The 24,177-nt window shown below is 37.9% G+C and overlaps 2 protein-coding genes and 2 long non-coding RNA genes across 7 annotated transcripts; 1 reads left to right on the forward strand and 3 right to left on the reverse strand.

Annotated features, from left to right (window-relative positions):
- Positions 1 to 269: 269 nt before the first annotated feature.
- On the reverse strand, positions 270 to 5,271 carry LOC113339296. The gene is made up of 7 exons (XR_003355025.1): positions 4,107 to 5,271; positions 3,947 to 3,997; positions 3,552 to 3,714; positions 3,345 to 3,435; positions 2,195 to 2,278; positions 657 to 1,827; positions 270 to 540 (listed from the first exon to the last, which is right to left on the reverse strand). It is a non-coding gene; the product is annotated as an uncharacterized LOC113339296 (long non-coding RNA).
- Positions 5,272 to 5,501: 230 nt separating this feature from the next.
- Positions 5,502 to 10,457, reverse strand: LOC113321237 (pre-mRNA 3' end processing protein WDR33-like). 2 transcript variants are annotated; one of them, XR_003346567.1, is made up of 8 exons: positions 10,348 to 10,457; positions 10,203 to 10,274; positions 9,837 to 9,905; positions 9,461 to 9,544; positions 8,056 to 8,138; positions 7,301 to 7,785; positions 6,606 to 6,866; positions 5,502 to 6,088 (listed from the first exon to the last, which is right to left on the reverse strand). XR_003346567.1 is itself a non-coding variant. In XM_026569130.1 (8 exons), exons 6-8 carry the CDS (start codon positions 7,436 to 7,438, stop codon positions 5,972 to 5,974), a joined length of 516 nt encoding a protein of 171 aa, XP_026424915.1. In that variant the 5' UTR covers positions 7,439 to 7,794; positions 8,056 to 8,138; positions 9,461 to 9,544; positions 9,837 to 9,905; positions 10,203 to 10,274; positions 10,348 to 10,457; the 3' UTR covers positions 5,502 to 5,971. The 2 variants fall into 2 exon arrangements, 1 of the variants encoding a protein (XP_026424915.1); XM_026569130.1 differs by having other exon boundaries at positions 7,301 to 7,794.
- Positions 10,458 to 12,796: 2,339 nt separating this feature from the next.
- Positions 12,797 to 15,836, reverse strand: LOC113339303. Of its 3 annotated transcripts, none has more exons than XR_003355035.1 (8): positions 15,703 to 15,836; positions 15,497 to 15,586; positions 15,323 to 15,372; positions 14,787 to 14,994; positions 14,635 to 14,714; positions 14,245 to 14,361; positions 14,076 to 14,159; positions 12,797 to 13,213 (listed from the first exon to the last, which is right to left on the reverse strand). It is a non-coding gene; the product is annotated as an uncharacterized LOC113339303 (long non-coding RNA). The 3 variants fall into 3 exon arrangements; XR_003355030.1 differs by having other exon boundaries at positions 14,635 to 14,721; XR_003355032.1 differs by having other exon boundaries at positions 14,635 to 14,721; positions 14,787 to 15,058.
- A 3,580-nt stretch (positions 15,837 to 19,416) lies between these two features.
- On the forward strand, positions 19,417 to 20,154 carry LOC113274136. The gene has a single exon (XM_026523622.1). It carries the CDS (start codon positions 19,417 to 19,419, stop codon positions 20,152 to 20,154), a length of 738 nt encoding a protein of 245 aa, XP_026379407.1.
- The last annotated feature ends 4,023 nt before the right edge of the window (positions 20,155 to 24,177 follow it).

Below are 24,177 nucleotides of genomic sequence, written 5' to 3' on the forward strand. Positions count from 1 at the left end.
CATTTTTTGAGCGCCGAACGGTTCGGCATTTCAATCTCGCTGATAGTTGGGCTGCGAGCACCTAGTAGAAGAGAGAACTATCAACTATCACTGTTAACTTTTTTCCAACACTTATTTTTTGATTTGAAACACTTTTTGGCCAATCTAGCACTCAAATTTAGCCCATAGGGGTTAGCCTAAGCCCTCAACTGAACTCGCCATCTTGGAAGAAAAAAAAGAAATCAAAATCATTACTAATCATTTGCATAAATTATCATCAGAACTGGCCATCTTGGAAGAAGAAAAAGAACCAACAACAACAAAATAATTGAAATCAATCAGAAACACAACAGTAGAACCAACAAGAGCTGTAACTAACTATACACACTAAATATTTAGGAAATCTAATTGACCGTTCTTTTAGTAAATTGGCCGTTCTCAATACAGATTAACCGGATAGCTGAAGAGTTGAGTGTTCAGTGTACTGCGTAGCTAGCCCTACTAACTTCATTCCACCCTTGTTCCTCTGATATTTCTTAAGCTGCTAGGAGCTTACCACCTCTGCATTTGATAGATATGAAATCAGCACATTAGAATCATTAAAAAAAGAAGAAAAAAAACTACAACTTGGGAATGAAAGGGTTAGAGTTAAATAGAAACAAGTAAAGCAAACTTACCTGCCGGAGGGACTACATGAAAGCCAAGGAGGCCAAGAAGATACGGATGGGTTAAGTTCTGAAAGCTGATTGATGAAACACAACACACATTTCGGAGACAACTTACGATTTGAGAGGAGATATCATTATGCTGATCTTGTTGTTGCTGATGTTAATCAACATCAGATGCCATCTTGATATACTTCACAAATAATTAGGGTAATGAGCCCTAGCGCAAACCTTTAAATACTAGGGTAAGTTCACAAATAATTGATAAAGAATATAAAATATATTTAAACTTAGGTTACATCTCAAATACTCCGCATTTTTTTTGTTTGACATACTTCGGGTCGCCTAAATTGAAGCCTTCGAAAAACTTCTTTAATGGGCCATAATTCTGCCATGTTGCTGCCAATTAACAAATTGTAAGTCTCTAGTATAGAATTTGAGTTGCAGACTTACATTGATATAGTTAGATGAGGCGTAGAATTTGGGTCATTAGACATGTCATAGACCACATACGTCATGAGGCCATTATGCAAAATGTGTTTTGCAAATGCTGCAATGAAAGTACTGTTATCTGGTTGAAGTATTCGACCTGTACCTGCAGGATGATCGGAAGTGGCTACTCCACCAGGAAAAATCCATCCAACATATTTAACAATTGGTTTAATCCGAAACTACTCGGTTTTAAACTGCTGCTAATGGCATATAACTTCATGGAGATCCAAGTAAACCATAATATAAAAGGTATAATGCAGTTGGAATAATGACAGTAAGAAGCAGTCCAAATTAAGATGGGTAGTAGAAGAGATGGTAAAAGAACCATCTACAGTGGCCATGTCTCAACCTGTTCTTTTGAAAGCCTCGTTCATGATACCTGAATTTGACAAATATGAAATCACTACAAATCTGTTAGATCCATAATCATTTTTTATTCTGCAAAAAGCCTCTTTAAGTCTTCTAGCTCATGAAAAAGAACAAGAATGTTAAAAAGAGGCGAGGAATTTGATGAAGACAAAGTCTCTGTTCCGGCTTCCGATACTTTTAGTAGATTGGCAGTTCTTGATACAGACACACTCCGATATTATCCGAAGAGTTCAGTATTTCATATAATGTGTATCTAATATGCCACTAATTGCACTCATTCTTGTTCAAAAATCTTTCGCAAGCTGCTTGTAGCACACCACATCTGTATGATAGGCCAAAAAACATTCAAATCAGAGAAATTGACAACTCACTACTTTCACATCAACAATAAGATATCTTCAAATGTCGAAATGAACTTAAATAAATTCAGGAAAATTCAAGAATCACATGTTACAAAAGCCTGCGCAATCTATCTCTCAATGGTCAAATGATTGCTACAAAAATTCATTCTAAAGATACATCATCTTCAACTAGGCTTTGTTCGCCTGACTGAGGCACAACACTCATTAGCCACCACATTATACAACAAGTCAAATCTCATGTCAAATGTGCACCTTATCTGATCTTATGACTACCATTTGCCACATTCGAAGTATTTAACTTGATAATCATAAGGGTATAAAACTGACCACGAGATTTGACTCTTCGTAGCCTTATAGTTTTGCGATGAAGTCTCAACCTGTTCTTTTGAAAGCCTCTTTCAAGATATGTAGCTGCATTTGACAAATATTAAATTAGAAAAGTCTAATTGATCCACATAACCTGCAGGTGTAAAAATCCATCCAACATAATTAACAATTGGTTTAAATGGGAGCTGGAACCTGAGACAAAGTTAAATTCAGTAACTTTACAAAAGGCCTGATGCAACTGACTCAATTTTAAACTGCTGCCAATGGCATATAAGTTCATGGAGATCTAAGTAAACCATAATATAAAAGGTATCTCCATCAACTAAATATTTAAGTGATAATCTGGATATCCAGGCATCATTCCGGACGTTAAGGTCTTCACCGTTGCCTACACACAACCTCAAACCTGCCCTTGACAATTTCTCTACCTCTAATAAAACTTGTCCAGCTCCGTGAGGATTTAGTTGGCATGCCACAGTCCCATAAAGAACCAACTGCAAGGATTCATAAGTATCCTTCATGCAGTTTCTAATGCCTAAAACACCTGCCTCTATAGGCAGACAAATTTTATCCAAACCATTGGAATGCAATTTAGGTTAACCCTCCCTATTTGCCACAAGAATTTTCTTTGCAGTTTATCAATAGCTTGATGTACACCTCCAGGGATTCTTACAGTAACCATAAGATGATTTAAAGATGGATCGACAACAGATTTATGAGCACATCTCATATGAACACCTAATCCATCTTTCTTTCAGTGGTTAACTGATTCTAAGAAAAACTAAAATATTTTATGCGTCGTTCATTTACAGAGCAAATGATGATTTACAAGTTACTTGCTATATCAGCTACATCCATACATTCAACTTACAACGACATTCCAGAGGGGTGAAAGGTTACATGCTAAACTTGTAAGCTGTCACCACTCTTCCTCAAAGGTATATACTGTGAAAAATTAATAATCAACTACGGTTTGTTTGCCTGACTGCGGCACAACACTCAATAGCCACCACATTATTCAACAAGCAGACAACAAGTCAAAGTCTGATGTTGGATTGTGCATCTTACCCAATCCTATGTTCTACCATCTACCACATTCAGAAAGTTTTATCTGATTCATAGAGAGTCATCAAAAGGATATAAAACTCACCACTAGTCATGAAATTTGATTCTTTGTAGCCTTTTAATTTTGGGATGAAGTCTCAACCTGTTCTTTTGGGAGCCTGTTTCAACATATGTACCTACATTTGACAAATAAGAAACCAGAACAAGTCTTTTAGATCCATAGTTAGTTTTCAATCTGCTCTAACATTGTTAAGTTCTAGCTCATGAAAAGGAACAGGAATGTTGAACTTACATGAAGGGGAGAAAAACAGGCGAAGAAATTGACAATGACAAGGTTTCTGAGCACATTAGCATTGCAATTGAATCAAGAGAAGAGAACCATGTGTATCCAGCCCCACTAATCGCCCTCTTTCTTGTTCAAAAATCTTTCACAAGCTGCTTATAGCATATCACACCTGTACCATAGGCCAACAACATTCTCATCAACCAAATTGACAACTAACTTAAAGAGATTCAGGAAAAATTCAAGAATCACATGTTACAAAGTCTACCAAATATATCACTCAAACGATTGCTTCAAAAATTCATTCTAAAGATACATCTTATCTAATCTTATGTTATCACCTACCAAATCCAAAACAGTTTCATCATCTGATTATTACACAGTCATATGGATACAAAACTCACCATTTCTTCTTCTTCTATTTCCTTTGAGGCCACTTTCATGGAATCTTCATACTGCAATATGAAATATGTAAATTAGAATCATTCACTTTTTATGTTTCTTTTAAAGAATATCTGATCAACCCTGACTACAAGAATAAAAGTGTAAAAAGGATAAACTTACCGAAAAGAGAGGAAATACTACTTATGATCTCAGAGGATAAATCATTTTGCTGATCTTGTTGTGGCTGAACGTCAGATGCCATCTTGAATGCTGGCGGCGGATGTCTTTGATAGAGGAAGATGGGGAGGGGGCAGTAGAATAAGGGTAATGAACCCTTAAGGCCCCCCAACACAGACCTTTAAATACTAAGGTAAGTAAAAGTTATTTACATTTCGGATACATCACCGTGGAGGGTTTTTTTTCTCTTTTTTTTTGCACAATTTTTCATCTTAGACACATTTCAGGTTACAGTGAAAATTTTAGTTGCTTATGAGTAGTTTTGAATTACGAGACAATTTTTATATTCTCATTTCGTGTTGAAAGATAAATTGTGGATCAATGAATTTAAACAATGACATACAGAATTTGAGCCGACGCTACTGATTTTGGATAACGAGTCATGTTTTAGATCATGGAGTGATCACACTGGGAGATTTGGCTCAAGATGCAGCAAATTTTAGCTCTCGATAGATTTTGAGTTCAACACTTACATAGTGACTTGGATGGAGTAGACATATCATAGACAAAATTAAGGTCATGAGGCAAATTTTGGCAAAACAAAATTGTCTCCAAGATGAATAGGCTCACAAGGCCCGTTTTGGGGATTTAGTGGTGGAATGCAGAACTCGGTCTAATTTTAGACAACTTCTGCAACTATCACTACAAAAATTGGATCATTCCGTCGATTTTGGGTTACAAGCTATTGCATAAAACTTCACTACGCACCAATGAAGCTCCGCACAATCAAAATTAACCATAAAGTTAGATCTACATGCAGGCCGGACCTAAGGGTTGGGTTTGTCTTGACTTTGACCTGAGCTAAGGGTAATAGCCCAAATGAAGGGATTTTAAATGAAACTCGACTGATGGACCAGACATATTCTTAGCCTTTTCATAGGTCCGCCCCTGGTGACATATATGATGATGCAAGTGACACTCTATTGAGATACGTAGATAAGTGAGCTTGTGTCACCACGGCTGGCCTGAGACCTGCAATGACCATAGCAAATGCCGAAAATGTCCCGTAATGCTTTGAGAAAGTCGGACAAAATTTTACCCACATTTGGTCAAAGTAAACCCATCACACGACTGCAATTAAAATGTGCACACAAAGACCACTGATTATTAGAAATCCAGTGGACAAGATTATTTTGATTTATACGGATTGGTAGTTTTGATCTATAAATCGTGCTATCCTCCTATATTCTCAGGAAGATACCAATCCATATAAAACAAAATAATCCTGACCGCTGGATCTCTGAATTGTCTGCCTAAGCATTACCAGTACGCTTCAGCAATCATTGTTATTTTGAAAGATAAAGAAGATGAGCTTGAAGAAAGATTGGATAGAAGAGAGAAACTAAAGAGAGTATAATAACTCATCACCAAAATCTGGACATCATCTAGTGTTGTGTAATGTGCAGTGACTCGTGGAAACAAATATTTTGTGGGTCCCAAGGACGGCGCACATTGGTCAGAAAAGCTAACAACTTTGTACAACTAGACTGCTACATTGGGCAAAAAGGTTGGGTTTAAAGGTACTATGCTTCAGCCATCTTTCAACCTAAGTAGATGTAAGGCGAAGTCTTGTGGAGCTTCAACTTCAAGATTCAAGTTGTGGTTCAAGCAAATTGTTGAACATAAAGTTGAATCAACTTCTCTGCGCCTAACCTTTGTCAAGCAACTTGAAAGTTGAATTTACTCATCACAAGACTTGGCCTTGATACAATGATTCAGACAATATATAAACTCTTGATACTAGATTATTTCTTCATATTTCTCTGGTCTAGTAACTTATTACCTCCACAAAAACTTTCAGCTACTAGTCACTGAGGAATCGAACCATGTTGTTGTTGTTGTGGTGGTGGTGGAGGCAGCATACCAGGTGAAGGACCCGTGTGCATTCCAACTTGCCTCGTGCCAGTCCAATTTTGATTTCCCACCTGTTATAAAAGAACATAAAAATGATAGCTGCAGATGAGAGGATCTATGATAGCACTTCTTCCATTTGAAAAGCAAACCAAACGCTACACTGGAAAGCCTTTGAAACAAATAAATTAGCCAAGGTTTGCTAATGTAACATATTCCAACACGGAATTTCTGTATCAGGACCAAATCAGATCACTATCCTAACATTCTTGAGGTTGATTCAAGCTAAACTGTGATACTTTGCAGGCAAAAGAAAACTTAAAGGGTCTTGGAGTCTAATGTTAAGAGAATAAAATAAAATGACAAATTCTTGCAACAAATTTTCTTGCCACCATGAATCTTGCAACAATCGCCACCAGTGGAACCAAATGATCAACCCAGGAAATCCATATATTCATACAACAGTATATGGAGCTTCAAGCAATTAATCAAGGTTTTCTTAAAAGAGGGAGAATAGGCACGTATAACCTTCTCAGAAGAAAATACATGAAACATAAATGTGAAATCAAAACCAGCTGCAATGGGTATTACCTGGTGCGGATTAAGTGCTGGCACAATTGACATTTGAACAGGTTCTCCATGGTTGTATGAACTGCCCAATGGAAGATACATTTGGCCTGGTCCACTTGGACCTGAAGGGCCCTGAATATTAGGCATCCCACTCGCGCAACCACCATATGGAGGTTGTTGTAGACCATTAGCTGGTACAGATCCTGAATGCATTTGATTCATACCCATCATATGTCCTTGTGGCATTGGCTGGACCATCTGATTGGTCGAACCTTGCATCCCCTAAACGAGAAAATGCATCAAAAGTTATTAACTGAGCAACGTGTTCATCCAAAAGTTGGGTCAGCATCCTTCAAGAATGAACCTGTATGAACTTTTATACAAAATTTACGTGGACCCATCAAGATTGGATCATCCAAGGGTGTGAGGAAGGTCTTTTAAATGTTAGTTAAAAAAAAGAGATCAGCACGGCCAAGATACCTTTTAGCAATGAAAGATGGTTTTCAACGTGTGATAAGCCATAGACGGCCTAAAGTCAGCAGCCTTTTAACATGATTGAAATTTTTGATTTTACTTTACATGAGAACGGAATACATGGTGAAAATAACTAATTCACTGAACATCAGCCCTAGATGAACTACATTAGGGTTTTGCAACTTTATAAGAAGATCTAAACTTATGTGTAACCTGAGAGAGAGAGAGACAGAATAAAATACCATTTGACCGTGCATTGGTGGCAATTGTGGTGAGTTAGACATCGAGGGCATGGGAGAAGAACCCGACATTGGGGGAGGGCGAGAATGAGAATGTGGTAGGAAGGACAAATGAGATGGTGGTGGCCGCATCTGCGGCATATTTGAGGGTGGGACTTGTAAAGAAGGTATTTGCTGTTGGTATGGTTGATGTTGTTGTTGTTGTTATTGAGGCAGCATATGATGAGAAAATTGCTGATAAGATTGACCTGGGGCAAGAAGGGATGGATGTGGACCCGGTGGAAGCGGAGGAGCCCCGACAACGACAGGCATAGAAACTGGAAAAGATTGCTGTTGTTGCTCTCCTTGATGAGATGTGCCAATGGATGGTATGGATAGCGGCATTGCAACTCCAACACCAGGAATGATTCCTTCAATTCGAGGCAAACCAGGTATTGGGAAATTACTGGGCACAAGACCCACCAGAGGAGGATTGTGCTCACCGAATCCTGAAAATGCTAGCAACAAATATAATGATCACCGAGTAATGGAGGTAATAAGGACAAGAAAGGATCCCAATATATTCACTGTAAGGTATATTCTCAAACCGAAAGATCAAACAGGAAGGACATGAAAAGGAAAAGAAAAAAAGAAGAAATTAAAATTATGGTATGGAGGAGAGGCATACAAATGGGCCTCTTGTCTCAGCGTAAAGGGACAAGATGAACGTTTCATTAAAACAACCTTAAAAATGACCATAAAGAAGGTGTAAGAGAAACCTTGGTTGTATCTCGTATTATCACCAGGAGTATCTCCTGGCCTATTTCTACACCAAAACTTTGTTGTATGATCATTGCTACCACTGCACCATTAAAAGAAAAAGGTAAGTACATACACTAGTGTAGTAATCACATAAAGGTGAGCTTAATCCCACCCTGTGAGCACACAGAACTAGAAATGATGGTAAAATATTAATATCAGTCAGCAATTTGGAAATGTACCATCAGATCCATGCAAAGACTTCACTGCCAACCAACTTCAGTGCTATATATCTCTGCCTTCTTCATTTGGTCATAAATGTATAAAAACAATATAACAATCATATTTAATTTGCATATAGAATTCTAACATGCTTGGACACCATTTCCTAGATTCAGCAGGTACTCGCACATTGTTCAGTTAGATGTTGCAAGTATATCTGGTGTGCTTGGGCACATTGGTATTTGAAGCATATATACCAACGCTAACCGCATAAATAGATCTTAAAAAAAAAAATTACAACCGAAAACTAAAGCACATACTAACCCAGACAAGTAAATATGTATGTGCAATGATGTATCTGTGACAGTGTCTACACCTTGCACAAATTTTCGTCACCAAAACACCTACCCATATGACTAGTTGTTGTTTTTTTCTTTTTCTGATCGATCATATAATTAGGTTTCATTGACAAGTAAGTTCCAGTGTGAGATTATTAAACAAATTAAATCTTCACAAGAATAGACCCACTCACTAAGGAAAGCCTACACGAGTACATGCCCAGCTCCCAGTATGTGAGCAGAATTCTCCTGTTATATACTTATTGTACAATATCTATTGCTGTATTTGACCGAACTAAGAGCTAGCAACCTGCATGATCTGTTGCCGTGATAGTTCTACTATTTCATGTGATGGATTTGGGAAACTACTAATTCCATCGTGGAACTTTTGTATGTGTCAATCCAAGCATTAATTATTTGACAATATCAATACCAAATCTTTGACTTTATAAAATTCTCTGCATATCAAATTAATTCTAACTAGTTTAGGACCAACTCAATTATGAATTTCAAACCCAAAATATTACTCAGAACGGAATCAAACACATAGTTCATGTGTTGGTTTAGACTCTATATCTACCCATGATTCAGCATAGGAAACTGACATCATTATTTATTTTCTTTTTAAGCATGTATCACAATTTCAAATACCAGTATTGTTTGAGACTAACAAGTGCTAGTCGGCATTCTATTGCTTGCCACTAACAAAAGGTTGATCAAGCTAGTTGCTAGTCAAACTGGCAGGCAACTATAGTCGAAATGTTTTGTATCTTTCAAGTGCACTTCAGCTTGATCATTTAACGTAAGAAACCAAGACAAAAGCTCATTTTCAGTAATAATTACAAAAACAACCATGAAAAGTTACCTGCACAGTGATAGTAGATGTATGAACAAACTTTGCAGCGAAGCTAGTCGATGGATTATCTGCGTAAGCAATTGTTGGCAGCATCTGCACATTGACAAAGAAGAGAGACCTTAACTTGTATGCCGACTATCTTAACCCCATGACCACAAACAAAGACGCAGTGAGTACTCAATTTGCTATTACTTAGTTTCACATCTACAGGCAATGAGCACAATCAAATATGTAAATTTTGACACAGCCAATGGTCAGAAAGCATGAATGACCAAGGGAGGAGAAAAAAACATGCAGAAAACGAACCAGAACAGTAGCAAATGTGCTACTGTTCACCTATGCACTTTAGAACAACGAAGTAATTTAAAAAGAAAAGAGCACTAACATCTAATGCTGCGGGCGGGGCAGGTTGCAACACAGTCCTATCCCTTGAATCTCTCTGCCAAGCACGGATCTGCAAAAGAGTGATGTAAGTTTCGTATTTGCGCCTTTATTTTGCAATTAGAACACACACAAAACCACACTAGCAACCAAAGCTTAAATCAATAAACAAATTATTACCCACTCCTAAAACCTAATTTAAAATCCAATTCCACCAAAATCATCATACAGGTAAAACAGTCAATTGTTTTAACCCTAAATTGTAAAAAGAGGCAGTAACAAACCTAACCTAGGGTTTGATTCTCATGAAAACCCCCAAAATTTGAACAACTAAAAGAAAATCGAAATGACAAGTAAAAGAAATCCATACCTAGCACCACTGAGTTTCTCGTGTCTGCAACTGGTGGTAATTATTATTCATTTAAACCCCCAAGTTTGATTTCTGCGAAAGAAAGTCAAGATTAAGACAAAAATCGAAACATTAAACACAAAATCGGAGTACAAAATATAAGTACCTTCAAGTTTTTCTCGAGCTTTCTGTTGAATGTGGTGGTGGCAGTGACAGTGCTCGCGGTGGTGGATGGTGGTGGGGTGGAGCTGTGAACGAGGGAAGAGAGCGAAGAAGACTGTGTGTAATAATAGATCTTCTTGACCCTGATAAAGGATTTTTATTTGACTCTTTTTTTTACTTTGACAGATTAAAGACTGTGTTTGACTCGTCTAATAATCGAATAATAGCGGAGCAAGGATTGGTCGTGACCTGATAAAACTCGTATACTTTATCATATAGATTCTTGAAATTTACATCTTCTCTTGATTTCTCAATCTTCCGGTGGTTTTTACTCTCATTTGGGAGTTCTTACGCTAACCCTTATAGGCTAGATTTGAGTGTTAGATTGGCCAAAAAGTATTGCAAATCAAATATAAGTGTTGGAAAAAAGTTAACAGTGATATTGGATAGTTCTCTCTTCTAGCAGTTGCTCGCCATCCAACTATCAGCGAGATTTAAACGCTGAATCGTTCGGCGCACAAAAACTGGTCCCAACGCCGAATGGTATATATTTTTTTTTGTAGAAAGAGAGAAAGTGATAGAGAGAGAAAAAAAAGAAGGAAATAAAGTGATGGAGAACACAGGGAAAGAGGAAAAAATACAGAGAGAAAAAAAGAAAAAAAGATGGAAAGAGAAGAAACAAAGGGTGAGAGAGAGAAATATTAAATAACCAGTTTTTTTAAAAAATAAAAAATGTATCGTTGTTTGGTTCGGCGTTGGACGCCGAATTGTTAGGCGTTTCGCGGCTAGATTGCCCATCCCCATAGGAGTTAAGAGGTTGCCCAATCTGACGTGGATGGTCAATTTAGCAGTTAAATATCTAACCCTTAGGAGTTAGCCTTATGATCGGTGTGACAGAATAAACTACTAAAGACATTGGTCCCTGTTGTTGCTCAAGAGATTGGTTCCGCTTGGGGACTCAAAATTTTATTCTTACACACATATTTATTTAGGTGCATGTTAGCCATTTTCAATTGATTACAGACTCCGGGACAAAAGGGAGAGTGAGAGATGAAGAGGGAGATGGTTTTACGTACAACTACAATTTCTTCATTTGGGTCTCCAGTTTTCATTCTTCTTCATGTTTTGTGTGGAGGTTCTCTAGATATATGTTGTGGCGAAATCAGCAGAGATAGTTTCCCTCCAAACCTTATTTTTGGTTCAGGAAGCTCAGCTTATCAGGTTTGGCCGAAACTATCTATATAAAGAGAAGAATATGAGAAAGAAAGGGGGATACACATTTTAGGATGAGAGAGGGAGACACAATTAGAGAGAGAGAAAATAGAATTTGTATTATTATTATCTCCTTCTTCTTCATTCTTCAACCAAGAGCTCCAAATACTCATTAATGTAGTCTCAATTGTAATTCATATGTAATTACAAACAATCATAGTGAAACCTAACCCCGTGGATGTAGATCACATTGATCGAACCACGTGAATCTTGCGTCTCTCTTCATAATTTTAGCACTTTTATCTTTATTTTCATATCAAATAAGTTTAGATCTAGAAATCATAGTCATGATAGTACAAGGGGTGTGTTGCAGGATTTCCTGCAACTACAAGAGGCAGTATTATGAATTTAAGAATTAAGGTAATGTGCCCTATCGCAAACCCTTAAATACTAGGGTAAATAGAGATAGATAAGTGAAAAAGTTAATTACACTTATGAAATGTTGTTTCTAAGCATTTTAATCAGCGCACTCAAACATCCTAAGTAAGCTTTTATCAGTATCCATAAATGGTCGATCAGTGTTGTATATTTGAGGGAGCTGATATGTGGTTATCTGAAGTTTAATTAGTTTTTACATAACTCACAAAACTCACTAATTGATTTTGTTTTCACTCAGTTCTCTGGAACTTCTTTTCTTTTTTCATTTTCGTTCATTCATAGTTTCTTATTACATATAGACAGCACACAGCCGATCTTAGATTGCTGTAGACTTTTCTAGAGTTTTCCTCACTAAACTAGTTTGACTAACATTCTTTACAATCAGTTCTAAAACCCTTTTCACATCAGTTCACATTACCAGACTACTCCAGCAAACTCTAGAGTTTTCTTACCTCAAACTTATTCTTCTAACTTCTTTACTGTTTTACAACTTAAGTGATTTTGGAAAATGCATTAATTCCAACAACCAGAAAGAACATTAATCCTATACAATTCATATTCTCTCTGCTTCCTCGCATACATATATGTGTTTGGATTCCCTTATTAGCTTGATCCACTTTGAGTTATGCTTAGGAAGACAGGAACTCTATGAAGTTATTCTTCGAAAATGCAAAGAAACTGCTTGCAGTTAACTGAGAAATTTATACAACTCACAGACCGATGCATTTCGTTGGGAATGGAATTTACAATCAGGGTTGGCATCTTGGACCTGTCTACATTTGTTGAAGAATGAAAAATGACCGAATAATTCTCATACCATTTCATTAAAATATGATCTGAATTAATGGATGCAGTAATTATCATCGACATCATCAGGAGGATATGGAATCATACATGACTAACACAACCAGATGAGCAAAATGGAACCTTCTTTAATGTCCCGTAATATCCTCCGCAACAATATCTTTCAGAATGTAAACAAAAAACAAGGACACCTCACAGAGCCCGTTTCCAGGACTGATAATATAAATAAGATTCACCGTGAAACATTGTAATTCCTAGACTATCTGCTAAAAGCGAACCTTGTATAATGGCCCATAATTCTGCCATGTTGCTGCCATGGTGGAAACGTGTTTTGCGAAGGCTGCAATGATCCATGTATTCCACCGGTACGTGCAAGATGATTACAAGTATTCCATCAGTATTCAATTTAACACAATCTGCAGGAGGAAAAGTCCATAAAACATATTTAACAATTGGGTGAATATGGTAGCCAGAAACTGAGACAGCTACATTCAATAGCTTTACTGAATGCCTGATGCAAAACTGACTATATGTTAAAATGCTGCTGATGGAATCTAAAAGGTATATATAGTGCAGTTGGAGAGAGGCTCCAATTGTTTTGGGTGATAATGACAGTAAGTAAGAAGCCAGTCCAAATTATGATGGCATTTAGTTGCACAGTCACATAAAAGCTCTCCCAGCATACTTGCTGTAAATATAGAACCACCTGCACTAAGAGGATTCACAAGTATCCTCCATGCAGTTTAAGGAAGGAAATCAAAGTCATGGGAATTCCATATTTCTAATGCCTAAATCACCTGACTCAATAGGCAGACAAATTTTATCCCAACAAATGGCATGCATTTTAGGCTGACCTTCTCTATTTGCCCTCAACAACTTTCACCATGGTTTATCAATAGCTTGAATTACGCCTTTAGGGATTCTTACAGACGCCATAAGATGATTTAAGGATTGATCAAGAACAGATTTTATGAGCACATTTCTACCCTTGTGGAGAGAAGATAACTTCCAGCCCTGGGTGGTTCATATGAATACCTGAACTATCTTTCGGTTGTTAATTGATTGCTTAGAATATTCATTCTAAGAAAAAGTAAACCATTTTATTCATCCTTAATCTACAACTTACAGAAACAACATTTTGTTTGCCTAACTGAGGAACAGCACTCATTAGCCATCTCGAAAGTGTATCTTGTCTTATCATATTTTCTACCAACTACCACATTCAAAAAGTTTCATCTGATTCTTAGACAAACGTAATGATATAAAACTTACGCCTACCAGTCACAAAATTCAATTCTCAATAGGCTTTTTTATTTTGCGATGAAGTCTCAACTTGTTCTTTAGAAGCCTCTTTCAAGGTACCTGCATTTGACAAATATGAAAATCAGGACTACTATGAGTCTTTAAGTCTAGCTTAGGAAAAGCAACAAAAGTATATTAGATTTACATGAAGGCGAGAACAGAATGCAAAGAAATTGATGATCACGAAGTTCCTGAGCACATTAGCATTGCAATTGAATCAAGAAGAAGAGAGCCCATGTTTGCCGCCATCAGCAAACCGCACCTGTGTGACACAGGACAACAACATTCACATCAAAAAAACTGACAACTCATTAGTTTCACATGAACAATTAGATGTCTTGAAATGTATTTAAAAAGAAATTCAAGAAACACATCTTACAAAATCTACAAATCTACCTATCAATTGTTAATTGATTGCTTCAAAATTTTCTAAAGAAAAAAAATATAAGACATTTTATAAATCTTATGTCATTATCATCTACCAGATCCGAACAGTTTCAATTCTTAAACAGTTTCAAATGGATATGAAACTCACCATTTGAAAACATATATCAAGGGTTGCATCCCCATAATATCTTCTTGGTCACTCAGTTTTTACGGCCTTGTTGACGAGACCTTAAAACTGAATTTGGTAAATATGAAATCAGTACATTAAAATCATTACCGGGGAATTAAAGGTTGTCTTACCTGGTGATAGAACTCTTGGTTCGATGAGTGAAGCATAAGTCTGGTCAATGAAGCTTCTTAGACACCTCAACCGCTCAACGTCACCCTATTTTTACCAAAACAGCAAAAAAACGTCTTTGAGGAGAGATCATTGTGCTGAGTGATCTGGTGCTATTGTTGATCATCAACATCATGGCGGCGGCTTTTGAGACAGAGGATATCAGAGAACCTGGAGGCAGTATGAGATAAAGAAGACAAATGATCTTTTGGAAGCTTCTGGTAGCAAACCACATCTGTATATTCGGCCAACAACATTCACATCCAGTTTTACATTAACAGGAAATGGTCGAAATGTTTTTCTAAAAGAAATTCAGGAATTCAAGAGTCACAGATGTTACAAAAGAAAATGTCTACAGAATCTATCCCTCAACTGTTAATTGATTGGTTTTAGAATTCATTCTAAGAATTACAAAACAAATTATACATCTTATTATCTAACAAATCAAAACAGTTTCATAATCTGATTTTTAGACAGCCATATGAATATCAAAACTCACCGCTGCATCTTATCTCCTTCCTTGATCTTGTCTTTCAAAGATCTTACAAACTGAAATGTGATAAATATGGAATCAGTACATTAGAATCATCAATAGATGAAAGTTTAAAGAAGATCAACCCTGATTACAACTAGGGAATGAAAGGGAACAAGTAAAGATGGTAAAGTTACTAACACTTGGATTGGAGTGAGCAGAATTAAGTTTGGTGAATTGCTCGTTCTGTTATCGGCACTTCCCTCAGATCAATTACCGCTGACTTTATTTCTATCAAAATCAAAAACAAACTCAGATGAATCGTTGAAGGAGAAAAACAAAAAAACAAAATCAAACCGATGTTAACTGATTATGAAAAAGTGAAATGAAAAGGGGTAATCACTTACGTTTGAGAGGAGAAATCATTATGCTGACTGATTTGATGCCGTTGATCATCAACATCAGATTCCACGATTTTAAGGTGGCGATGGTTTCTGAGACGGCGGCTTGAGAGTCAGATGTGAAACTAAGAAGAGAAGAATGAAATTTAGGGTAAGAAGCCCTAACGAGGGATGCTTAAATAGTTAGTGTAACATAAAGAAGACAATTTGATGAATTCGATCACACTTCGGTTACATCACCCGTATATTACAAATTTTGGATCACTTCTGGCACAATTTATTGAAATTTTGGTCCACAATGACAACTTCTACGACTACGATGCAATTTTGGATTACTAAGAAAACTGGGCCATTGAGTCGATTTTAGGTTACAAGCCATTGCATAAAGCTTCACCACGCACCAATCAAGCTCAGCGCCACCAAAATTAAACAGAGACTCAGAGGTAACTCCTACATATTACATGTAGGAGTAGAATATCGCACATATCAATAAGTATGCGAAGTAAGGATATATAAACCTCTATTCCTTAATGTTTCTCTAGCCAACACCTTTTTTTAGGCTAAAAGGCATACAAAATGTTTGATTTGAGGAGGGCATTTACAATGCCAAAGCTTCCACCATTTTGATGATACTGCAGCATAATCAAAATTGTCTAAACAAAAGAAGTTTAGCAAGGAAATCCTAGTTATGGAATTCTAAATTTCTAATCCCAAAACTACCTGCCTCAGTAGGAAGAAAATTTTATTCCAACCAGTGGCATGCATTTTAGTTTGAACCACACCTCTCTATAGGTAGAAATTGTCAATAGCTTGAAGCACATCTCTACCTACCATGTCGACAGAAGATAACTTCCAAACTGGGTGGTTTACAAGCTTCGTATGAACACCTAATCTGTGTTTCGATTGTTAAATGATTGCTTCAGATATTCATTCCAAGAAAAATTAAAACATTTTATGGATCTTTTATTAAAGAACAACGATGAATTTCCTAGTTCCTTGGTGTATCAGCTACATCCCTACATTCAACTTATAAGGATACTCCAAAGTTGTGGGTACACGAAATAGGTTCACCACGTGTCGGACATAAAGGAAAGAAGTATGGCTAGAGAATCTCACTTAGAGATCCCAGTCAGGGACTTGTCAATTCAAATGTCAGAATTACCTCGTCACCGATCAATCCCACGAAGTACGAAGGGGATGCGAAGAGACTTATACGAAGAATCTAATGTACGAAAGAACCAGTTAGAGTACCCAACAAGGTATCAATGACAAAACAGAAAGGGCGAAGTACAATAACTTGGCAAAAAAGATAACCTGCGAAGTAAATGTATTGAGGAGAAAGAAAAGAGACAGGTGTCCCGACAAACCCATATGAATATAGCGAAAGAAGGGGAAAAACTTTATGGAAAATGGCCTAGGCGAAGTATAAAGCACTCCAAAAAGAACTTGGCGAAGTAAAATGAGTTGTACCCATTAGGGTTGATTGGCCTATAAATAGAGGTCCTTTGGCAAGGCAAAGGGGATCAGATTTTGGAGAGAAAAAAAGGCTTAGTATAGTGAATGTGATTAGGGTTTCCTTGTGTTCAAGAACTTGTGAATCCAACCGGAGGAATGAGGAAGAAAGGAGACATGGTGAAGGGAGGCTCACTATGACAAGAGGTGGCCGTCAGGAAGAGAATGGAGGGAACCTGAACCAGGAAGTCTTAGATGAGCTGCGCGATATGAGGACACTGATAAACAATTCGCAAAGAGGCGACAGAGTGCTGCTGGCGGAAGCAATAGAAGAGGTCGACAAATCTCCATTTACCTATGAGATTATATAAGCGGAGATCCTAGAGAAATGTGTACTGCCAACGCTTCCGAGCATATTCAGCGGATCCGAAAGTGTTGTGCAGCACTTGAAACAATACACTCTTTCGTTGATGCAATGGGGACGAAATGATGCAGTACTTTGTCGATATTTCCCCCGCGAGCTTGGCCGGGGAAGCACTGGCTTGGTTTGACGGGCTACCAGAAAGATCAATTTCGTCATTCAAAGACTTACAAAGGATATTCCTAACCACTTACATAACTAACAACATGCTGAGGCCGGATATTGAGACTCTATTCAATCTAAGAAGAAGATCAACGGAAATCCTACGAGGATTGGACGGTATGCAGCGAGCTTGCAGGGAGAGTTGACGAGAAAAATTTCATCTTAGATTTTAGTAAACGCGCTATTCCCAACTGAACTGTTGTACACTCAAATATTTAATATTCGAAATTCTTTAACGATGAATGAACTAAGAGAGTACCAAGAGGAGTACATAGCGTTGGAACAAGAGCAGAGGAAAGTCAGCGAAGCGGTATCGATTCCGGCGAAGGAAGGGAATTCGAGGCTATTATCAAGGGCAGTGCATGTCGTGGAGAGTGATCCAAAATATGAAAAAGGAGAGCCATCGACTCCAGTCCCGGCGAAACTTGTAGTTGTATCAAGTGGAGATCAAGAATGGATTGATCAACAAAGGTATGAAGTGTCAAGATGAAGGAACTATGATCCACGAAGCTACAACACGGGGTATCAACAAAGGAACAATCAAGGGCCCAAATTTGGAGAGCGGAGACCAAATGCACCAACTTTTGAAGACATAAATCTCCTTAGGCTTAACACAACTGTGAAAAAGGTATGAGAGGCAATAGTACTAACAGAGGAGATCCCACCACCACCCAATTTGGGGAGAGAACCACCTCCGGGTACTAGGAGTCATGAGTTTTGCAAATATCGTCGCTTTCATGGGCATCATACAAATGATTGTCGAAACATTCGACGAATTATACTTCGTCTGATAGAGCGGGGAAAACTAGCACATTTCCTAGAAAATTATGTGCCCCCACCACCACCTCGTGACAATCAGCAGGTATACTGGATTGAAATAGATCGGGGAGCACAAAAGCCAAATTGTAATACGATAATACATGCAGCGAAGATCATCCAAAATTTCCATGATAACGTACTCAAGAGAGTACCTAAGAAGGATTTCGAAGGAAACGAGATATTCAGCGTCAATACGAAGGAATCGTTGGAGGAATGGAAGAAAAGAGAAATAACGTTCTTAGCGAAGGAGGAAATTCGCACACAATTCCCTTGGTTATATCCCTGAATTTCTGGAAATACTCAAGGTGGGAAGAAGATCAAGCCGAGAAGGGGAAAATCTGGGCAATTGACAGAATCTTGGTGGATACAGGGAGTTCGGTTGACATACTCTTTTATCATACATTTAGAACTATGGGATACATGGACTCGGATCTCGTGCCATCAACATACAACATATATAGATTTAATGGAGTCGCATCTAAGCCAAAGGGAGAACTAGTTGTGAAGATTTTCGCTGGCGAGCTAGAAACGAAAGTCACAGTCTGCGTGATAGACATAGACTCACCTTAAAATGCTCTTATAGAAAGACCATGGATACACGGGATAAAAGGGATTGCATCTACATTTCATCAGGCCATACGGTTTCCTATGCCAAGTGCAATCGGCGAGATAAGGGGAGATCTTAAGGACGCACAAGATTGTATTAAAAAGGATGTCCATAACTGTGAGGAGAAAATAAGGAAGAAAATAGAATAAAGAAAAAAGGCATGCGAAGAAAGAAGAGCAGAGCGATTGATGGTATTCACGATTGGGATACGTGAAGAGCTAGTTACACCACAGAAAAACGTAGAAGAGGCGAAAAAACGATGATGGATGACGAGAATAACCGCAAGATAACTCCGGAAAAGGGAAGCCAAGCTGAAATAAAGCAAAGGGAAAAGGCGAAAAAGGGAAAAACGGCTGAAGAAAGCGAGGTAACAAAAAATGAGAAAGAAACCCCTGCCATCAAGGAAAAACGAACCCCGCGAGGAGGAGTAAAAACAAACACTACTAAGCGCAAGAAAATGCCGATACAAGAAGCTGAGGAAAGCGTTGAATTACATGATTCTCTAGATAAAGAAGGAAAGGCTTGCGAAAAAGAAGAGATAGAACGATTAAATAAGGAACTATATCAAGAAAGACGAAGGAAGGAAGACCTGGTGAGGGAGCGCATAAGGTTGGAAAAGCAAAATGAGAAGCTTGTAATCAAGAACAATCATCTGAAAGGAAAACAAGCGGAGAGCAATACACAAAGAGGAAAATATCTTCCGGAGAGGGCATTAGCGGCTGAAGGACATCGCAAATACCAGCAAGGAAACAAGGGACGAGGGGAACAAAATGAACGAGAAGACCTAAAAAGAGTCGTAGAGAATAACAGGAGGGAATTCAGAGAAAAAGAGTATCTAATGCAGCAATCGACGAAAGGCCGGTGGGAAAATGAACAATATCCCGGTGACAAAGAGGGCAACCGGATTGCAGCCAGAAATGATGAACAAATATGCAAAAAACGAATCATGCAGGCCAGAAATAGCGACATTGTTCTCGTTAAAGCAAAGGGAGAATGAAAGTTTGCGAAGTCTAGTGGCGAGATGGACGCGATTTGTAGAGAAATAAAAGGAAGGATCTCAGAGGAAGATTTAGTGCGCTCGTTCATCTATGCACTGTCAACTAGACAACCATTATTCGCGACTCTGTTCAAGATCAGGAACGAAGTGAAGATGAAGGAGTTTAAAAGATATCAATCTGAGCACATTCGTATGAAAAAGAACATTGATCATCAAGGAAGGGTTGTAGGGATAATATGAATGTACTTATTTTAATCCATAAAGTGATAATGTATCAAATTTTCAAAAGGATAGTAACGAAATTTTGATGAATCGTATTATAAATATGAATTTTTATACTTACTAGATAACCAAAGAAAGATAAGACCTCACATTAGGAGGCAAATAAGATTCACGAAGTAAACAGTTTCCAGGGAAACTTAAAACCTTCGCCTAGGAAGGCTGAGAATCCACGACATGCACCCTAGTTCGCATGAAAGTGCAAGAGACAAGACCTAAAGCATGTCGTGAACAACTCTCAGAGATAAAGTTAAGGTAAATGATAAGACATATCCGTCGAGTGTCCCTTTTATGATGGCCTTCAGTAAGGGATGCAGAAATATGACCAAGACGCCTACGTATTCAGTTAATCTACGGGTGCCTGGGACGTCTGGAGCGTTACCGGCCATGTCCGTATGGCAAGTCTTGGCTACGATGCACTCGATCCCAAAGAAACCTCACTTAGGGTGTGACTTCGTAACCCCGAGCCATATCGGCGAAGGTGATATGAAGTCACAAAAATAACTGAATGTCGTAATAACTGGATGGGAGGAGACCAACATGCATGTTAGGGTTAACCTCCTTGAAGGGGCAATCAGGGGGAATATAAGGGACCTCCAGATTAGGGAGCTGTGTGACTAGAGCTGGAAAACAAGCCGAAACCCGCGGATAAACCCGTACCCGGCCCGTGAAAACCCTAACCCGGCTTGGCTGGGTTATAAACAAGCCGGGTTAGGGTTGCAAAAATGTTGGCTTGTTGGAAAACGGGTTAACCCGGACCGACCCTTGAAAACCGCAAGCTCACCCGTTAACCCGTAATGTCATTCCCCCACAGTATATTATGTTGCGTGTCCCACTCCCCTTAATATAACGTGTGTCCCCTCTGATATATAATCGAAAAACCCTAATGAAAGCGGCCTTTTCTTCTTCTTCTCTTCTTCGCTCTTCCCCGACGGAAAAAGCAATAGGCTCCTCTTCATTTTCTTCTTAATTTTAATTGAAACGAAAAAGTTCTTAATCATCTTATCTATTGATGAAAAGAATTAACACGGATTTAAAGATGGAGATAGAAATAGGTGGTGATTGATGTTGATTTGAGAAGAGAAAGATGAAATTGAAGGTGAATCTGGGAAATCAGAGAAGTTTGAGAAGAAGCTAGGGTTTAGATTTAGGAGAAACGAATTGTCGCTGCTGCTGTGACAAACGAGAATGAAGAGATAATTAGACGGAGATGAAATATTTGGGTAATCTTTACGGTTGAGACTGAGATGCCGATTTGGGTCAATCGGCAATTTGAACTGAATTTAAACCGAGAGGAACAAAAATATGTGGTTGTTAAAATTGGTGCTCTGAAATTGAATGGGTCGATGGTGAAATTCACAGGGGGAGAGAGATGAATTTGTGATAAACATGGATATAGAGAAGAAATTTGTGTTGATGGGTGTTGTTGGTGGTAACTGCTAAGAGAGTGGGAGATAAATAATGGGCTATGGTATGACTGATTGTTGCTTCCTGAAGTGTAGCTGCTGTTGCTGTTGATGTAGTTAACTGAAATTTGTGTGTGATTTTAGGTTGTTTTTTTTAACATATGCGTTTATGTGATAAATTTTGTAGCTTCGATTTAAAGATCAGGAGGAAGACAGAAGACTTATACTTCTGTTGATGAACCTAAAATTATTAAGGTAAGCAATGTGAGCTGTTAATAATGGAGACATGGGTTTGCAACTATTGGTGGAAACCCGGTGGTGGTTTGAAGTTCTGTGACTTTGAATCATCCAAGAAGAAAATGAAGTTTCAGAAATTGAATAGGGAATTAGAAATTGAAGATGGGTTTTGATTTTTGTGTTGAATGGATTTGTGTTTGTTTTTGTGTAAAAATTGAATGGATCTTTGTTTGATTTTTGTGTTGATAGAGATTGAAGATAACCAAAGCTTAAACAGGACCGGAAATTAGCTAAATTAATTTTTAATTTTAACATCAATTAAACAAGCCGGGTAACCCGTGAGCCCGCAAGCTTTACCCGTTATGGGCGCGGGTTGGAGAAATGACCACCCGTGAAAAATAACAACCCACAAGCTTTGGCCCGTGTTAACCCGAACCCGTATAACCCGTAACAAGCCAGCCCGGCCCGCCCGTTTGCCAGCTCTAGTTCCGTGCACTGGGTCGACCACATGTCGGCAACTCTCTGTTATTTTGATATCGATTGTGGATTAATGAAAACAATTGCAATGCCAACGCAGCCTTACCGAAGTGGAGATGATGATCGTAGGGTCCATAGAGAAATTGTTTACTTTAGAGAGTGCAGGGGGCATATTCATCTAATGGAGATGCGCAAGGATTTGGAACAACACCAGCCGTACCCCCTTTTTGACATTTGGGAGATGCGTATGGATTATACGGGATGGAATGTCAAGTATGTTGATCTTAGTCCAATAGAAAAGATTTCTCCAGGCCTTGTAGCAGATAGATTTTCTTGTTATATTTTTGAATTCCATGTGCTGCTTGTTGAGTTAGGCGAAGATTCATCAAGGTTGATACAAAGTATATGGAAGGAAAAGGCACTATCAATATTTGATCTTAAAAGTAAGAGTTTAAAGAAAATGTATGAGTTCAATCAGGCTGTTTCGATAGATGGATTTGAATATATGGAAACACTTGCTCATGTCTGAGTATTGCTTTCAAGCAGCCATATACGCGCGCTTGTTGAACCGCCTGGAATTTCAAGCTTTATATATAACAAGGTCATTTCATGCCCGTGCAAATGCACGGGGTAGGGTCATAAAATTGGTCCGCGTTCTTTGGTTTGGTTATGCGTCGTGAATGACGAATCTGAAATTTTAATTTTGTGATATATGTAGTTAGGCCGTAATTTGATTTCTTGAAATTTTTAGTGTTACATTCTGTTACCTATAGCCTTCCGGTCCACGATTAGGTTGTTAGAGACTAAAATGGTTTTTTTTTAAGAGAGCAGTTTATAATGTTTCAGCAATCGGTTTTCCTAATATGAAATATAACCAATTCATATGGATAATCCTTGACTCATGTGGGACATGGAAGCCTTTAAGATTGAAAATGCATAATGCATTTATTATATTTCTCAACTGTTATACTATGAAATTTGAAAATGTTGCATAAAGGTCTCTCCGAATTACAGTATATATTTCTATGGGTCTTGTTGGAGAATAACAATTAAAAATTAATCAAACAACTAAATAATATAAGAGGCACTTATCTGATTTTCGTGTGTTTTTCTTAGTCAACTGTTAATGTCTTGAATATCCTGCTAAACACCATGGAAACAAGAAAAACGGTAATGGTAGATTGAGGCGCATGTTCAACATACTGTCCTTAAGACAAGAATGCCCGGCTACACTCTAAAAAGATGATGCTATAGTCCTACGGGTACATCTTCCTCCAAGATACAACAATCTTAACAAGCTTGAATAGCACATTCAAACTTGTCCTTCTAGAACTTGGAAGCGGAAAACTCACGAATCGTTAGCACTTAAAACCCTCGTATCAAACATCGAAAAAACGAAGAAGAAGTACTAAAAACCCTAGGGGATATCAGAGAGGTTTTTCTATATATATATGCAATAAAAAAAAAAACTTCATATATATAAAACCCTAACCCGATAAAATTTGGAAGGTGTTTTTATTTTTGGAAAAACCTTTTTATTAGTAATTTTTATTCACATAAAACTGTATTTTTTCCAACAATCCCCCACATGAATAAAAATACGATAAAACACGGAAAACAAGAA

The sequence above is a fragment of the Papaver somniferum genome, chromosome 1 (genome assembly GCF_003573695.1).
Source record: "Papaver somniferum cultivar HN1 chromosome 1, ASM357369v1, whole genome shotgun sequence".
In the NCBI taxonomy this organism is placed as follows: domain Eukaryota; kingdom Viridiplantae; phylum Streptophyta; class Magnoliopsida; order Ranunculales; family Papaveraceae; genus Papaver; species Papaver somniferum.